The 18346-nt window shown below is 38.5% G+C and overlaps 2 protein-coding genes across 5 annotated transcripts in view; both read left to right on the top strand.

Moving 5' to 3' along the window:
• Nucleotides 1-2215, top strand: part of atp11c (ATPase phospholipid transporting 11C (ATP11C blood group)) — a 56200-nt gene extending 53985 nt beyond the window's left edge. For 2 of the 3 annotated variants that reach the window (XM_079629841.1, XM_079629840.1), the window contains 2 exons: nucleotides 952-983; nucleotides 1778-2215. In XM_079629841.1, the coding sequence (XP_079485967.1) occupies nucleotides 952-983; nucleotides 1778-1814 (69 nt within the window). In that variant the 3' untranslated portion in view covers nucleotides 1815-2215. The remainder of the gene's footprint in view (nucleotides 1-951; nucleotides 984-1777) is intronic. The other variant, XM_079629842.1, reaches the window with a different exon arrangement.
• Nucleotides 2216-7180: 4965 nt separating this feature from the next.
• Nucleotides 7181-18346, top strand: part of mcf2a (MCF.2 cell line derived transforming sequence a) — a 31702-nt gene continuing 20536 nt past the window's right edge. Inside the window, exons 1-4 of one of the 2 annotated variants that reach the window (XM_079631636.1) lie at nucleotides 7181-7739; nucleotides 16099-16167; nucleotides 16355-16469; nucleotides 16823-16913. In XM_079631636.1, coding sequence (XP_079487762.1) covers nucleotides 7646-7739; nucleotides 16099-16167; nucleotides 16355-16469; nucleotides 16823-16913 — 369 coding nt within the window. In that variant the 5' untranslated portion in view covers nucleotides 7181-7645. The remainder of the gene's footprint in view (nucleotides 7740-16098; nucleotides 16168-16354; nucleotides 16470-16822; nucleotides 16914-18346) is intronic. The other variant, XR_013799868.1, reaches the window with a different exon arrangement.

Genomic DNA, 18346 nt, shown 5'->3' with positions numbered 1-18346 from the left:
GCTTTAACACAACAAAAATCCCATACCAACTAGTATTAAAAAGCTAGGTAGATAGCTTGCATTACTTTGCTGAAAGAATAACAGCCCTGTTCCCACTTCCTAACAGACTTCTCTGATTTGGGATTGGTTCAGGATTGTGTATATTGTCTTACTTTACCAGAAATTTTGTAATGAAACAAGTTAACGTAATATTTTCTCTATGGAGATTTTTAAAGTGATTTTTACATTTGAGAATTCTGCTGTTGCAGTTTATATTAAAAAGGATCAAGAGTTACAGGACATGACCATGTAGTACTTTCATATACCTAATTAACGTATGCATTTAATAAGTGACACTATAATGATATACCACAGTGCAGTACTGTTGGCTGTAAGGAATAAAAAAATAAACAAGCAGAAGGGGGAAAAAAAGAATGAATGAATATTAAATGATCCTTTCAGCCTGCCAGGGGAAGCTCCGCCCCTCATTATGCCTTGCATGTGCTCCTCATTTAACCTGTGATTGGGTCCGTATTAACTGACTAAACCAGTTATCTGTCGTGTTGTTCTCTTTAACCTCATTTATATGTGTGTGAATGACAACATGAATGTGGTTGTTTTGTGCAATCCTTAAATACATTGAAATGAAACCGCAGTGTCATGTTGGTCTTATTGTGTCTTTTGCTTTGTTGGGTATTTTGTGTGGTGTGGTAGTTTGTAGTTTGGATTCTTTTTATTTTTTTGTGACTATCGTAGTTGGCTGTCTAACCTTTGTGGGACATTATTTTGGTTCCAGTGATTGTTCCCCTGCATTAATGCTTCGCATTTTGCATGTTGATATGGGTGTTTTGCATGTTCGCCTGTGCCTGAAGCTTTTGGGGTCAATTTGTGATGGTTGTGTAATAAGTTATTGGTGAGGCTGCAGATAGAAAGTACTCACCAGCATTAAACTTGCTCTTCTGTTCTTCTCAGCTGTCAGAGGAAACATCAACTTACACAGACAGGTAAAGTGCTCAATATGATCTAAGGAATGTTCTGGGTTCAATACAAATTGGTCTTGGATAGCATCTTGGATAGCATGTTTACCGACAAATCCATCTAAAGGAATTACGCCAGTAATGCATTACCAAAAATTCATCTGACAATTCGTTAAACAATTTTGGCCACTTTATAGGACAAATAACACATTTTGAATGGAAGATATAAATGTAAATTATAGACTTCCATTGGTAGTTGCTAATGCATTTTTAAATGCAAAATCAAAAGTGAATTATAGGTATGAAAGTTGTTCAGCAAAAGGGAATGCCACAGCCCTTTTACTCTATTTTTGCTTGTCATGTAGCACCGATTTCAGTCTAGTTTAATCAAAAGCCCATTTTGCCAGCGGTTCCTTGCACGTTTAATGTCTGTGGTAATTGACAGCATCTGAGACATAGAGGACCTGTTTTAAATCCAGGACATTCCATTAACCAGGATTCAAATCCGCGTTTTATTTTGACTAATAATATGAGCGAATCATTCCTGACAACCAGATCCTCCTGTGATTAGGATGGTTCATTGGTACAGATCAGTTTGATTTGATTTAGGGTTGGTATTATGTACAGAATTGTCTGGGTTTATGTGTTTGGGTTGGTTATATTTGATAAATCAATCAAATAATAGATCAACACATTGTTGCTATTCAGACTTTAATCAGATCTGTCCTCCTCACCTGTTAAATACTTTTTTTACATGTGCTAAACAGGTTTGTGTGTTTTTTTTGTTTGTTTGTTTTTTGTTTGTTTTGTGTACACCACAGATGGCTGCTGTCACACCCCTCTCCTATAAGCATCTGATGGAGCGCTTCTGATGGGCACAGACAGCTTTGGGTTAAGACTACTGATGGGCCCCTCGCATCTTCCAGGGTCGCTGCCCTTCCTCCTGCCTGTTTAAATGAAACATGACAATGGAACCACCTTAAACTGCTCAGACCAGGCCTTGATCCAGCAGTCCTCTTTCCACCTTTTCTGTCATGTCCTTTCACTTCACTCAAAGCGTCTCATCCCAGAACGATTCCACGGGAACGGTTTTCACAACGTTTTCTGCCCTGCCCTACTGCCATACTCTCATATTCAACCGTACCGGGATAAGTGTGTCGCTGGAGAAGTTGGCCGTAGCGCTCAACTGCTGCAGAATGTACCGACCCTGGTTCATTCCTTATTGGCTCTCTTGCATGACCCCCCCCCCCCCCCCCCCCCCAAGAGTCCTATAAATACCCTTTTCCTTCGTCAACATGCTCTCTGGTTTTCTTTACTTTGTTAGCAGACAGTTGGCCCCTTTTGTGATCGGTTAACAGGTGTGATCACAATCCCAGATCATAGTTTAGAGTTTTGTGATATGTAGCTGTTCGAGATCCCTAAATGTGAGCTCTCTCTAAGATGCTGCACTGAGGGCACTGACCCTATGGGTTTCAAAGCTGCCTTTCAACAACTTGCTGTTTGTTCAACCACATGGAGTTCTGGGATATCCCACGGTGCCCAACAACTCTGTACATGTACGTGCGCGTGTGAAAAGCCGTACTAAACGTACTGTCACAGTTTTCAATGTTACTCTTTGTTGAAACGGGGATCAGTTTACAGTTGGATTATAGATGTAAGAAATGTACTGGTGAAAATTGGAAATTCTTGCTTGATGCCAAAAAAAAAAAAAAAGCGGGCGACCATCTCTCTTCAGTTTTTCCTTGAAGGTGAATTATCTGTGGTAACGGCACATGCTAAGATAAGTCCTCGGAGCAAAGTTAATAGTGTATTTTGAGGCTTCACTGTTGAGCAATGTGTCCGCTCTAAATACCAGGCCAGTGCTCAAAAACGCACTTTCACGTTCACATGCATGCATTTTACTGTTTTGAGGTTACTGAATGAATCACTTAAAAGGGGTGGAGCTTAGGTCCTGAAATAGGAGCTGTAGGTCCAATTCCTATTAAAACCCATGTTTGCCCCCTAGTGGTTAGGAGCGAATGGATCTTCATTCTACTTTCTTCACTTCTAAATACATTCCATTTCTACGTGCCATGATTTCATCACCTTTTAGATTATAATTGAATTATTTTATTCTTGACTATGTGATTATTTTTTTTACATATTTATTGTACCTTGTAATTATACTCATAAATGTTATATATTTGTCAGATGAATTTCCTTCTCTTAAATGTATCATTATCAGCTTGTGCCATTTGATTATTATTTTTTTTTGCCTGTGCAATCCGCTGTTGAACAGATTGGGTTTCTATATCCTGTAAGCCTGAGCAGAACCTGTAGACCAGCAGCTCTGGGCTCTTCCTCTGATCAGAGATCAGTGCGATAGATCCTGTATGGTGTGAATGCAGCTGAAATCTCTGTCCCTTTAATACGAGCGATCTATTCCGTTCTTCTTTCTGCTTGTAGCCCAAAATGGGTGTTAGAAGAGCCAGTGTGTTTCTTGATTGTTTCTCTTAAAACAATGCCATATGAAAAATGCCCCCATTCCAGCTTCACCTATCTTCAAGTGTGTGTGGATTATCCAAGGGAAAGTGGTGTGTGTTAGACCTTTGACTGTGTCATGATGCTAAGCATCTTAAGCTCAGCTCCAAATCTTGGGCCGGGTTTAATCCAGCTGTATCACAGCCCAGCGTAACCACCAGGCCTTCTTTTCATTTCTGATTACATCATGAATTAGCTTTCCAGAGAAAATATATCAGAGCTCTATTTGCTTATCAACTAGACATGTAAGGCCAGTTGGAGTGAACATTAATCCAGTGTGAGCCCCCCTTTTTTTTTTCTCTATCTCTGTGCATGTGTGACCACTAATGCCACCACTGGACTGAACCCTGGTGAGCACATACACACTCACCAAGATGAAGACATTCATGTGTTTGTTCAGCTCAGTTTAAGAGGGGTAAATGGAACTTGCCTGCAATGTTTGAAATTTCCAAACAGACCTTTAAATTATTTCAGAGATGCTATTTTCAAAGCTTATGATTATTCTTGGATTCTCATGTTGCCTGAATATATATAAATATATATGAAATTATTTGATTGTATTTTTAATGAAACTTTTTGAGCCACTTTTTGTAAGAAAAAGAAAAAGTAAAAAAAAAATAAAGCAGAAAAAAAGGCAGCCTGATTGTGGAGCGTGAGGCAGGGCTGAGGTGTGTTGCTGTAAAATGAGTCGGGCACTAACTCGGTCAGCCCTGCTCCCTCCATCATGTCCCTCAGGCTCCAGCTGATCTGAATGTACCTCTCAAGACCAGTCTGTTTCAAACTTTTCTTAAATAAATGCTGTTTTGAAAGAAGACATTTGTGTCTGACGCTTTTTCCTTTTTGCCTAGGATTTCTCTGTTGAATTCAATTGTTCTTGTTTTTACTGTTTTTATTTTAATTTTTATTAAACCTGCAATTTACAGGGCTTCAAAGTAAATTAAACCACATTACATTATTTGTTTCTTTAAAAATGAATGTGTCATGCAATAGAGACTCAGCTAAAATTGATTTAAATTCAAATTTTAAAGAAATGGTAACAAGTTACAGGACCTAATGTGATGTTGTTTTTGTTATTTTTTTATAATTTTTTGTGTATCAATATAAGTATATCTTAATAAATAATAATAATAATAGGATTATATATATATATATATATATATATATATATATATATATATATATATATATATAAATTGTTTTACTTTAAACTTAAACTTTTATTCATAAACATTAAAGGGATACTTCACCGATTAGCATTAAGCAAAAATCGTCATTTTGCGTCATCGGAGGCTTTTCTGGCCAGAGGCTAAAAACTACAGCCAGTAGAAGGAGCTAGTTCCACATGTTTTCAATCCGCCCATAGTGGGTGGGATCTCATTCACAGAATGTACAAATAGTGTCAGCCATCTTTTTTTTTAAAGCTAAGCTAACATTCTCTTGCTCTGTGGAGCAAGCTGAGTAGTAGGGGTGACCATACGTCCTCTTTTTCCCAGACATGTCCGGCCGGGACTCGCTCCTCCACTGCAGCAGCGGCTCCGGCCGCCTCCCACGTTCCCACCATCCGCAACTGCTCCCCGCAGCACTGCGGCCCGCACAGGCAGCCACGAGCAACGGATCTGCGCACCAGACCTCGAGATCTCCCAAAATGTCCGGGACTTGGACTTTACTTCCCCATACATTATTACATTATTTGCAGGGTCATGCATTCTGCTTCACACGGATCCCAACCGAGACGAAAACAAGAATTTTCTTAGCAATGCTAAAACACACATAAACCGATCACTTGTTTAGCATTCATGTAAACACTACATTCAGATTCACCAATCGGAATGAATTCAGTCAGATTGAAACAAAAGGTGTGCATGTAGGCCTAAACATAATGAATGGCTACCGCAGAAACCAAAAGCCGAATCCCGGACATCCCGAAATCCGGCGCGCAAATCCGACGCTCGTGGCCACCCGCACAAGCCGCAACACAGCGAGGAGTAGCCGCGGACGATGGAGGAACCAGAGGCGGCCGGAGCAACCGCTGCAGCAGAGGAGTGAGACCCGCCCGGTGGTCAGGAGGACGAGCCCGGGCAGACTGGAGCTGGTGTGGACTAACTCGTCACGGAGATTTATGATAAAACAACGTCTTTTCAGTTGAGTCAACTTGTAGCCTAGTTGTATAATTTCTTCCGATACTGGCCTCTGTAACCGGTAGGCATGGCCTTGTAGGGCAGCGAAGCAAGTGCATTCTGGGAGTTGTTGTATTTCATCCACATGAGCCAAACATTAATTTTCTGGATTTTCTCAGTCTAGAAGGCACCAACTTCTAAAATAATTTCACACTACTACTACATACATAACCCAATGCACATACATTTTTTCCAGAGGTGAAGTATCCCTTTAAGGTTTTATGTAGACGTTTACATGAATATGTAAGGGATAATGTACATCCAGCCGGTTGTTATCTCAGAATAAACCCAGACAGGGTGATCAGGATTTTGCATCAGCTTGAAGGGGTTTATTCTGAGATAACAACAGGCTGGATGCACATGATCCCAGTTATTACACGGCTTGCCACATAAGCAAACAATTAGACACTGACTATTGATCTGAGTCGAAATATTTGATTAGGTCTTTAAACGTAAAGCTTCAGCAGAGAGAGCAGTTGCAGCAAGGCAAGTTCAAACTAGATGGCCATTTAAGGGATAAGGTACAGTCATTACACAGCATTTCGCTACATAAAGAATTTTGGAGATATTGATTTTGATATTTTGTTATTGTTTTGAGATTAAACCGTTTTAAAATCTTACCTCGCAAAATGGCAGCAGCTGCCTTTGTATGAAACGAGAGAGCGGGTCCACGATACTGGATGACGTAATTAAATAAATGTACACAAAATATTGATTTGACTGTTTATTATGTTTCATTAACTCAGCAAACACAAAAAGAAAAAACTTTCCTAAGCGTATAGCGCTGCTGACTTCAGTAACCCAGATGAGCCTGTTATCTGTTTTAGCGTTGTTATCAGGAAATGACAATAAATGACAATGAGCTGTGTAATAAATACTGATATCTTAATAATAATAATAATAATATATTTATACATTTCTACCTAAAATCCTAAAAATGTTCATGAGTAAAAGTTGAAGTTCATAATAAAAAAAAAGAATGATCGCTTAAGTAAAATCTTCCTAGTCCTTGTCCATGTTATCTTTGTGGTATTGTCCTTTATTTGTCTTCAGATGTTTAAGTTAATCTCCTACTCCAATAATTGCAGAGAATGCATAAAATGAATAAAGAGTGTCTCTCATGGACATAGGATGTGGTTGTAAAGCAAAAGTAGTGTGTTCTTTGACAACAATGCCTCTTATTCATGTAGCTGTTTGTCTTTGTGCAATTTTCCCACACGTCATACTTTTCTGTATTCTGAACAATGAAACTTCTTAGTCTTGGAAGAAAAAATAGTTTTGCTGTCAATAGTGATATTCAGAACAGCCTGCCTGTTGTGTGTGTACTTGTAAGGCTGAGAATGGGTGTAATCCAGCATGCAGAGATCCTTTACAGCAGTGAGAAAGTCACTCCCTATGAAGGAAAACCGACCAATGAGGAGGGTGGAGATCAGCAGTGGGCGGGGTCTAACCTCTACAGTGGAGTAAGTCAATGGGGAGGGAGTTGGCAGAGTGTCAATAGTCTGAGTCTAACAGCGATGCAGATCTGACGCACTCTATCTCACAGGAGTTTGCAGCCGGATGGAGTGTGTGGTGTGTTTTAAGAGAGAAGACCGTCAGCACTGTGGACAGGAAACCCTTTTAATGCGATTCACTTTTGGGACAGGACCTCCTCATCTCTGCCCCTCCCTTGTGTGTGTGTGTGTGTGTGTGTGGTTTGTGTAAGCTGAGATGTGATATTGCAGTGCATACCTGCTGCAGCAGTCTGTTTGCCATACAGTAGATATTTCCAGATAGCGTTTCCTCCAGCGGGGGCCTGTCTGTGCTGCTGGAGTGTGTGGATGCACTTGCTCCTGCTCAAGGTGACTTGAGGAGTTCATAGGCACGGAACTGAAGTGGAGCCTCAGCTGGGATCTGATCTGTGGAGGTAGTGAAATGAATCCTTGGTGGAGTAGGATGTGAGGGCCCGACAGGCCCAGAGTCAAGTCACTTCTCTCCGGGAACAGCCAGGGAATGGGCTCGGCCTCTCCTCAAGAGCCCCAAAAAGACATGGAGGGCTATTACAACCTTTTGCAGGCAGGCTCTGAGCTGGAGAGCACGCTGCAACGTGAGTATATGTTTACATATGTCTTTAAAACTACCACTTTTCCATAAGGAGAGCAGGTTCTCGGGATGTTCACTGGCGTGTTATGTAGTATTGCTATAGGATTATGTATGCTATTTATAGTTTTGGCCATAACCTAGATTTGATATTTGATAATCTGCTTGGAAAGATGTGCAAGATTCAATCTTTCTGTAATGACATGCGTTGGGAATTCCAGAACCATATGTTGGAATGCTGCATGGATAAACAGTGTTCTATTGAAATGCATAATGATTCCATGAAATCTATATATTAAGAGTGTTTTGATAGGCTGGTACAGTAAGCTTTCAGTTTATAATCATACAATGTGAATTTGGGCCAGCAGTGAGATTGAAAATAGAAGTTGCACTGTCCATTTTAAAAACAAGGCACGTTGAGACACAGAAAGTAGAGCACCAGTATTATTAACCCCCTGCCCTGCTCTCCGTCTCTCAATTCGGCTTTAAACCCAGAGGATATTCCTCAGACAATGACTCAGCATCTTCATTTTTAGCCAGTGTCTTTCCACAGGCGTCACTTAAAGGTCCAAGTCTGAATCACTCAATTCTGTTGTGTGTTATGTAATATTTACTATAATGCTTTATGTAATGCTTCGGATTCCTCAAAGTGATTGTAGCAGGATTAGCATTGGCAGTGTGGCTCGGGTCATTGGCATCTGTCTCCGTGTTGGTGTTGTTTTTATGTGAGTGTGAGTGTCACGTCTGTGTTAAAGTAATGCTGTGGAAAGGTGTTTATTATGTTGTAATGATGCAGTGTAATACGAGACTGTAGTCCCTCTCGAGACAGGTTCACCACAACAACAGAGTCATTGTGAACACATGTCTGGCTGGTGCATGCCAGAATGTGTTCAAAGAAAGTCAGATGTTAGTATTCCTCAGTATATTTGACACAATAAGTTTACAATTATGATGAAGTGTATTTAAATCTGAACTTGCTTTCTGAGTTGCCGTTTCAAAGCTTAAACTGTTGTTAATCCTCAGATCTGAACTCTCACCCCTTCATTCCCACAACCACATTACATTAGATCTAGCTTTAAATGTCAATAATGGGTTAGTTCAACCAAAATTGATCTTTCACGTTCATCTTCGGAACACAAATGAGGATCTTTTTGATGAAATCTGAGAGCTTTCTGTCCCTCCATTGGCAGTCTACGCAACTGAAACTTTGACGCAACAAAAAGTTAATAAAGAGATTGTAGAACTAGTCCATATGAATCGAGCAGTTTAGTCCATATTTTCTGAAGAGACTTGATCGCTTTATATGTTGAACAAGTTTAATTTAGTTTTTGGGTGAACTATCTCATTAAGATAAGATTTAAATTTAATTTAAAATGTATTACAAAAGCTTCGATTTACATTGTATGTTATAAATGGAAATTAACATGTGCTAATCATTCATGATGCTTCCACATTTGCCAAACATAATGGCCCCAATATGTATTTGGACACTAAACCTCACTTAATTGATAAATATCATAGATCAAATATTAAGCCAAGTGGCACACATGATTCACTGTCAAAATAATTTTTAGTGAAGTCAGGTGTAGTTCATCACATTAAAGGGGTTGTTCACCCAAAAAATAAAGTTATGTCATCATTAGGGCTGTGCGATATTGAAGAAAAATGCGATAACTCTTAAAACATCCTTCTAACTTCTGAAAGTGAACAGCCATGTTTTACTGTAGCATAAGAAGTGTTATTTTAACATCAGTGTAAACCTCAGGGTTTCAGGTTATCCTACATTAGGTTTATTTAATAAAAGATAATGAATCATAAAATATAAAAATAAAACATTGCTTAGTTTTCACTGTATGAATTAAATATATTCTGATACTTATTAAAGCTAAAAAACTTTGTCTTTTGTTCATGACCCCATTTATTGCAAGCTGTTGCGATATGCATTTTGCGATATTTCGATAAATTCGATATATTGCGCAGCCCCATCATTTACACAAGTTGTTCCAAACCCAGATAAATGTATGTTCTGCTGAACACAAAGGATGATCATTTGAAGAATGTAACCAATCAGTTAATGGGGCACCATTGACTTCCATTGTATTTTTTTTTTCAGAAGTCAATGGTGCCCTATATCAGCTGTTTAACAAACATTCTTCAAAATATCTTCTTTTGTGTTCAGCAGAACAAATACATTGGAACAACTTGAGGGTGAGTAAATGATGACAGAACTTTAATTTTTGGGTGAACTACCCCTTTAACCACTAACATTTGACAACCAATACATTTCTTTTTTTGTGTAATGTGTTACTTGGTATATTTCCACTTGGCTTGATAGTCAAGTGTTCACAGGTGTAAGTGTAACTAAAGTGTCAAAATGCTTTTGAGCTTGTGAATCTAAAAAAACATTTATCTAAGCTTGTCACTGTCTGTGGTTTAGTGCTTTTCTAAATTTACAGTATAAAAGCTCATGCAATAATCCTCTTAACATTTCAAGCCCATTTAAAATGATGTTTGTGAAACAATTTAGTTTAGCCTACTCAGAGGTCTTTTTTTTTTGGAACAGCACAGTTTGAATTAACAGCCTTTCTCAAAATGCATCATTAATGCATTTAACATGTACTTCAGCCTTTAAAAAATCAAATATAAACACAGCAATTATGCAACACTGAAACCGTGAAACCGAAAAATACTTTTTTTTTTTTTTTTTTTTTACTGTATTGTATGTCAATTTTAACCCTGTTTTGTCTTAATCTGAGCATATTTGAGACAAACAACCTGTCTCTTACAGGACAGATCAAAGTCAATGTGTAGTTACCGAATCTTAGATTTGTAAAGCATTACAGGTTTGTTTAGTGAGAAGCCTAGGCCCTGTTCACACCTGTTTTTTCAGGTTCGAAAACGTAAGGCGCACATCATTGGCCCGCCATCACACAGAACGAGCAGCTGCGTTCTTTATGTTGCTAGGCAACCACCGAAACAGCTGTCCTATCAGTCAAGTCAACATCAAATCAGCTTTTTATTTACTTTGTTAAAATTGTGGTAGTTACAGTCCGCAAAGTTGTTAGCTCTTGGTAACCCGCGAGAGCACCACAAGTTAATCCTCCATCATCGCACTCTCCGGGCGTGCAAAGCAACTGTAGCTTTCATCACCACAACGGAAGGGCCCGCCTCTCCATTCATTTGATTGGACAGTGGAAAAAAACACGATGACGTCGGGCGTTTTTTCCGCTCGGAGTTGATTTTTTTCAACTTCAAAAACGCGAGGAGCAGTGGGCGCATAAACAGTGCGCAGAACGCTCACTGCCATAGGAAAACAATTGAAAAAGCCTCTCACTGCAACAACAACAACAAAAAAACGCATCAGGTGTGATCAGGGCCTCTGTCGCTTTAAATGCGTGAGCTCTTTAAAGCTACAATATGTCATTTTTTTAAGGCATAGGTTGATGACGCATTAAGCGGAATTATGGAACTTGTCATCAAGCTGATGGATCTAATAATGTTTATGGATGAGTGAATACATTGATGTTTTTAACATGACTGTGGTATGAAGCAGGTCGCGATTGCTAATGAGAGACAGATATCAGCGCCACACGCAAATCCTGCAAATATAAAGGAATGAGGTCATTTCATTCTACCGAACTACCTGCAACAAGTGCTGAATTAATACTCGCACAGGGCGAATGAAACTTGTGAGGTAACGCAGTGCTGTTTCACTTGGTCTACACTCCCACTACTGTATTTGAATGTGTTGAAAGTTATAATGTTATTCTGTGTGTTAGTTTGTCTGTATGAGACTAGCAGTAAGCTAGATCAACATTATAACATACTGATCATATTCTAACTTTCATCATGTTGAGCTATATGACATTGATTCGTTTTATGTACATTTGCTCACCTGTCTAATAAACAGGGTTGCCAACTTCGGGACTTTGGCTGGAGTGAGACTCTGTAAAATATCAGTGCGTGCGAGCGGAGACAATTTTTGGTAACCCTAATTTTATAAAATGTCAGTCCTTGTTTACTTAATATAAACCCATATTTATGCCAAAAAAAAAAAACTAATAGAATGGGAACGCTTTTTCAAAATGTACAATTAATTTATTGATTGCACTATTTAAAAAAAAAAAAGATAGAGGTGATGTTGTGCCACAGTGGCAGTTTGGCCTGCTTCACCTCTGGCCTGCTTCACCTCGTATCTGAAGCAGGGTTCAGGGCTGCTCATTTTCATTGTCATTGATGACAGGGTGCCATCAAGTGACAGTCTGTTCCTGGTGTCAGTCTTGTTTAGGCCAATAACTGAAAAGGTTACCTCAACATCCGCATTTGAGCAATGTTGGGTAAGTTACTTTAAAAAAGTAATTGTTACTTCTCACAAAAAGTAAGTTAGTAATTGAGTTACATCATTACAAAAGTAACTAATTATCAGGGAAAGTAATTTTGTTACTTAAAAAAAATATATAAAAAAAATACCCCCAATATTAAATATGTTAAATGAATGCAATGGAGACTAAATAGAACAAATTATTATTATAAAACATTGTATACACTAACAAAAAGTGCTCTCAATATAATAGTGAACAATGTAGGCCTACCAACATAAATAATAATAATAAAATATAATATCTTGGAGTTTTATTTTTGATAACCTACAGGTCATCATCAGAGGTTATTTAAGACCAATTCTAGTCGTGTTTGCCGCACGTGTTCACAACCGGTCAAACAAAGATGTTTTCTTTGAACGTTCCCTGCAGGTTATTTTGGAGTTTTATTTTATAACCATGTAAACTAATTACAACGCTGCAGATTATACCAATAGGCTACAGAGATCATCCTAACGCGGAAATGTATATTTAATTTATAAACAAACTGCTCGGACACACTCGATCTCAGTCGCGCACTGTCGAGCGCGCTCTCGGACACACTCGCGCACTGTCGAGCGCGCTCTCGGACAACGGTACTCTCGGCACACAGACTGATTAGGCAAGGCTACGTCTGTACTGACAAGGCACACTATTTTATTATCTGCTTACCTTGATTGTCATCCGAACTTTCAAACGCACATCAGTGGCTCTGACTCCGAACCTATGCTCCGAACTCTCTCTGAACTTCTCACACGCAACTGACCTATCGCGTTCAAAGGTTTTCAGCGAATCAACGATCAGAAAATACTGCCGTGAGAACGTTGTCGGCAGATGTTACAGCTGTGGGCTCAGCTAAACTCCTCCCCTGTCATTACACTGTGGTCTAGTCAATATAGTCATCAATAGAAAATTAACGGATTGAGAGGGGAGAAAAATGGATTTTGGCGTGACATTTCTTGCCTGTGCGTGAGAGCGTGAGATTGATGCTGAAAGCGTGAGAGTCACGCCAGATGCGTGAGAGTTGGCAACCCTGAATAAAGTACATGCATGAGCTCTGTCAAGTCGAAGTTAGTCGCGGACGTGGAGCATCTCGAAAACGCCACACTGATATTGATCCTCGTTTTAATTCTCATTTTGTCCCAAAGTCTGCTTGCCATGGTCCATAGAGAGCCTAAGTCCCGCCCCTCCGCTTCCGGCTCATGGAACCTTATTTCGGAAAAAATATGTATGGTAGTCAATGGCGAGAGACAACTTATCTTTTTATTCCGTCCGAACTGTGCCCTGAATTACACAAATAATGTTTGTCAATTTAAACGATAATTATGAAAGTCAAGAAAGTCGCAGTTTGTCATAAAACAGAAGAGTAACATTTAGTTTTATGTGAAAATCACTCAATGAACTACATCTCTCGTCTCGCACTATGTACGTCACCGTTGCTTGTATGTGTGCAGTCTGGTACAAAACACTCAGGCATCACAGCGTAACGTTACGATTAAAAATTTTTTTTCAGACGTTAGCTTCAGTAAAGTTAGCTTCATTCATTGAGTGAAAAGGTATGACGTCACATGTGAGCCTTTTGGGTTTGTAGTCTTTGTAATTACGTATTTTCACGGTCTTATACCTCAACAGTTTTACATCAAACTGCGACTTTCTTGACTTTAAAATGTAAATTTTAAATTGACAAACATCATATGTGTAATTCAGGCCACAATTCAAACGAGATCAAAATATTTGTTGTCTCTCGCCATTGACTACCATACAATATTTTTCCGAAATAAGGTCCAATGGTGGTCAACCGGAAGGGGGGGACTTAGGCTCTCTAATGTTTGAACGAAACAACAACAGCGTGATCGTGCTGCTAGACGTTACGCAGTTGTCCACGTCTGTCGCCATGGTTACTATGGCAGTACGAGCGGAAACCAGGGATAATGCGGATATTACGTCATTGACAGGCAACAAGTGAACAGGGAGTCAGGGACGAGCCATTATTTAAAATTGGAATTTCTCTGAAATTAAAAATCTTTGGGAACTTTTGGGATATTATGAAATTAAAAATATTTGGGAACTTTGGGGATATTATAAGTACACAACTGCAGGAAATACTGTATATCACACTGTGCAAGTGATTTTTGGTTATTTTATTACAAAAATCGTAGATATTGTAGCTTTATAGTATGGATTCTTTTAGAACTAAATCTTTATAGTTATGGTGTTAATGGCGCCTTTAGACATGCTCACATTACATGGACTGAACCAGAGTGTGTTTATTTTGCACAGACTGGATGAAAGAGTGTAAGGTGTGGTTTTATATGTTGATTTAGAAGGATGATGCTGCCTAAAGTTAACAGTGTTAGGCCAGTGCTGGGGTTTCTTATAAAGCCTGAAGTCACATGAAGAACAAACAGAGAACAATGAGCAAATACTCCAGTTATTAGTGCATTAAAAGACTCAATGAAAAATAGCAAATGTCTAAATATATTCATTTAATTAATGATTTTAATTATTAATCTTTTCACAGACCATAAACTCTATTTTTATCATTGTATAGTTTAGTCTAGTTTAAATACATCTCACTAAAATAGACTAAAATTATTTATTTATCTTGTATAAAAGGGTGCCCAAAAGTCTCATTAATTTAGATTTTGAGGTGTACAGTATATATACTGCATGCAGTATTTAATGTTTTAAACTATCGAAACTGTCTTGAGTACTATTAAATATTCTGTCGGGACTTCATTCACTTTCATCTCTGCCCCAGCAACATTGTATCTGTTGGAAACTCATTAAACTTTAACGTCAGTATTCATTTTTTATTATAATAGGTTGATAGTTATATAGCTAGCAGTTTTTTTTACACATTACAACGTTTGTTAGCATTCTGCTAGACACGAGTCGACCCTATATTTAAGAACGATAGCATATTTACCCAACCCACACCCTTAAACCAATGCACTTACACAAACACACATGCATTTCTTCTCTTCTCTAGTTTGCTTGTAGTTGTCAAATAAACCTGACATTGCATATTATATTTACATAAGTAAAGATCATGTTCCATGAAGATATTTTGTAAATGTCCTACCGTAAATATATAAAACATTTATTTTTGTGAGTGAATGGAGCACAATCACGGATATAAATGGACAACAGTACTTTAAAGGCGATTTTCTCAATGTTTCGATTTTTTGCACCCTCATATTCCAGATGTTCAAATACCGGTAGTATTTTGTCCAAATATTGTCCTATCCTAACAAACCATACAATGGAAAGCTCATTTATTCACCTCAGATGATGTATAAATCTCAATTTCAAAAAATTGACCCATGTGACTGTTTTTGTGGTCCAGGGTCACATAATATATGTTTGGCTCTTGATTAATTGCTTTGTTCTTCTCTTGCAAGTCGCTTTGGGAAAAAGCGTCTGAATACATAAATGTAATTGTGTGTGTGCGTGTGTTTTTTATTTTAATCTATCATGGTTATATAGTATAGAATGTGGGGAGCCTTATAGTAGGAAAAAGAAGCTTGATTTCTATGTAACTTGATAAAGACCTAAAATAGTCAATCTCCTCTACAGCGTATTGCGTTTCCCCTTGCGGATTTCATTTGTTTTTGTTGGCTGCAGACACAGGAAGTGAGTTGATGGTGAAGTCACTGGAGACCAGTGTTGCTGTATGTGTAATTTGAACACATCCTCTATTGTCAACCTCCACTTTCAGTGTATTGTAGCATGAGACGAGGCTCAGAGGAAACCGAACCACCGTCTATGGCTTCAGTCCATCCTGATGGTTCTGCAGGCATTAATGCTTAAGACTCATTACTGAGGAGTCCATTAACAGATAATAACTTTTGCATTTTATGAAGTACTTTGTACATATGACCACTGGGTGGTGCTGCTCCTCAAATTTCACATAACTGTGACAAAGCCACACAGACTCACAGAAACATGACCTAAAGCTTGCTGCTGTGTTATTTATGTGTGTGATTTATATGTGTGTCTCCTCAGAGGTCACAGTGCCTGTGAGTCTGCAGGAAGTGGCCGGCTACATTGAAAAACAAGTGGCCTATTTGTCAGGTGGGGTTTTTGTTTTCTATTTTTTGGAGATGTAAAGTACATTATATTACATGTAGACTAATGGCTTGTCTCATCATATCAGATAAACTTCCTTAGGGTGAGATGTTTTAGATGTATAATACATATCAGCTGCCACAGAATTTGTCCTTGACTTAGTAATAATTTCATGTGTTTATTTGGATTCCAGGGGGATGTGGTGAGGACTCTAGTGTCATCATCACTCTCCCAGAATGCTCTGCATTCAGTGACATTCCTGAAGAAGCCCTGGCCAAAGTTCTTTCATACCTCACCCTGATCCCGAGGTCTGTGTCTAATATTTACAAGCCTCTCCATCTCACTGCATTGCAGTACAGCAAAAGTCCCTTATGTATTCTCTTCACATAAAGCCTTGCAAAAACCCTTACACAAATTGAGCTGTTCAAATAAATGTATTCACTATGGCAATGCAGAACTGTTAGATTTCTAAATATGCAGAGATCTTTGTAGTCACATTTGTAGACACAATGCAGTCAGTACCTTAGGGTAAGAAAATGTACTATATATATATATATATAAATATATATTGCAATGGAAAAAAATCCAGTGTACATTTACATACATTATACATATTTACAAGAAGTTACTGTGATACCTGATGCATTTCACATGTTTTCAGAGCACGTCAACCTGGTGTAAAATTTATCATCATTTTAGACCGAAGATTGGATACTTGGACCTCAATCAAAACAGCACTGGCAAGGATAGCGGTGAGAGATTACAATGTTTTATTTATAAAATAAAAACAATTATTGAAGCAAAAGGCTATTAAGTGTCATTTAGAATGATAATGTTATTATTATTTTTATTATTATTATTTTATTATAATTTAAATTTGTTTATAATAATACACTATATATATATATATATATATATATATATATATATATATATATACATAACCAATTTCAGATGTAACACGAAATCTGCATATATATATATATATATAATGTCTTTTAATTCCTAATGCTTTTCTAAAGGTGTGTTCAATGAATATTATAATGCATTATAGCCTAACAGTGGTTAAAATTATTCATGAGATCATACAATGCATTATAAGGTGCGTTAAAAGACATAATTAGTGCATTAAAAATGCTTTTATAATGTATTATACATAAATGTTTTAAGTGTTGCCAAGTTATCATATATGTTTCTGAAGATATGCACATTTTTTTGACTAATGATGTGTTTTTAGGATGCATTTCTTTCTAAAAGTCCAAAATCTGTGATATTCTTGAATATAATGACCCTCATTTACTTTTAATTCAGAAAGTGAAAATAGTTGCAGCGTAGGTTTTTAAGTCATTTGAACTGATTGCATATTTATTGTAGTTTTGAAAAGCTTAATAGAGCCAGGCAATAAATAAATGAGCATCATTGACCCTTATTTGTCCTCTGGGGATTGAATGCATCACGCGCCTGTATTTACTGCGCTTGCTAAACTGCTCTTGTCGCTGTCCGCGGTGCTGAAGTGCATCAGCGCAGTTACAGGACAGGACAGGACAGTGTGTGCTTACAGCACACTTCTCTGAGCTTTAGCCTGAATAAATAACTAAATGCGGCAGCTCTGACTGAAGTTTGATTTTAATAACAGCTTGCAGAACAGTGTGTGAAATCTGAGCTGGAAAGGGGAATGCATGAGTTAGCACAAACCATGCGCAGGTTTTTACATGATGACGCTCTTGAGGCGAGGGAGAGGTGAGGAGACCGCAGGAGAGACGGTGCTGCCACCCTCCCGACGCTGCGGCGATGAATCCTGCAGACCGTCCACTGCGCCGGGCACCGGGCTGCCACAGCAGGATGGGCGAGGTCTTAAAACATCCCCATAAAACATCGATAACTATGAGTGAGCGGAACTACAGGCGAGGACCTCCCAGGATCCGCCGCTCCACGGTAATGTGTCTGGGGGAGTTGCAGTAAAGAGTTGGACTGAAGTTTAGAGCTCAATGCGGCAGCGCGAGCTCATAGCGGTACACTGCGGCGCGACGGACGCCTTTAGCTTAGTCATTCGTCCTGGGTATATGCTAGCGACGGCGTTATTCATGTAACCTATAAAGATATGTATTATTATGAATTTAAGCGAAATCCGAATGAATATTGTCGCAGATGATGCTATTGTTTACAAATACGTAAGGACGAATCA

The sequence above is a fragment of the Phoxinus phoxinus genome, assembly GCF_949152265.1.
Source record: "Phoxinus phoxinus genome assembly, chromosome: 12".
NCBI lineage: Eukaryota > Metazoa > Chordata > Actinopteri > Cypriniformes > Leuciscidae > Phoxinus > Phoxinus phoxinus.
This window is presented reverse-complemented; position numbering and strand designations above follow the sequence as displayed.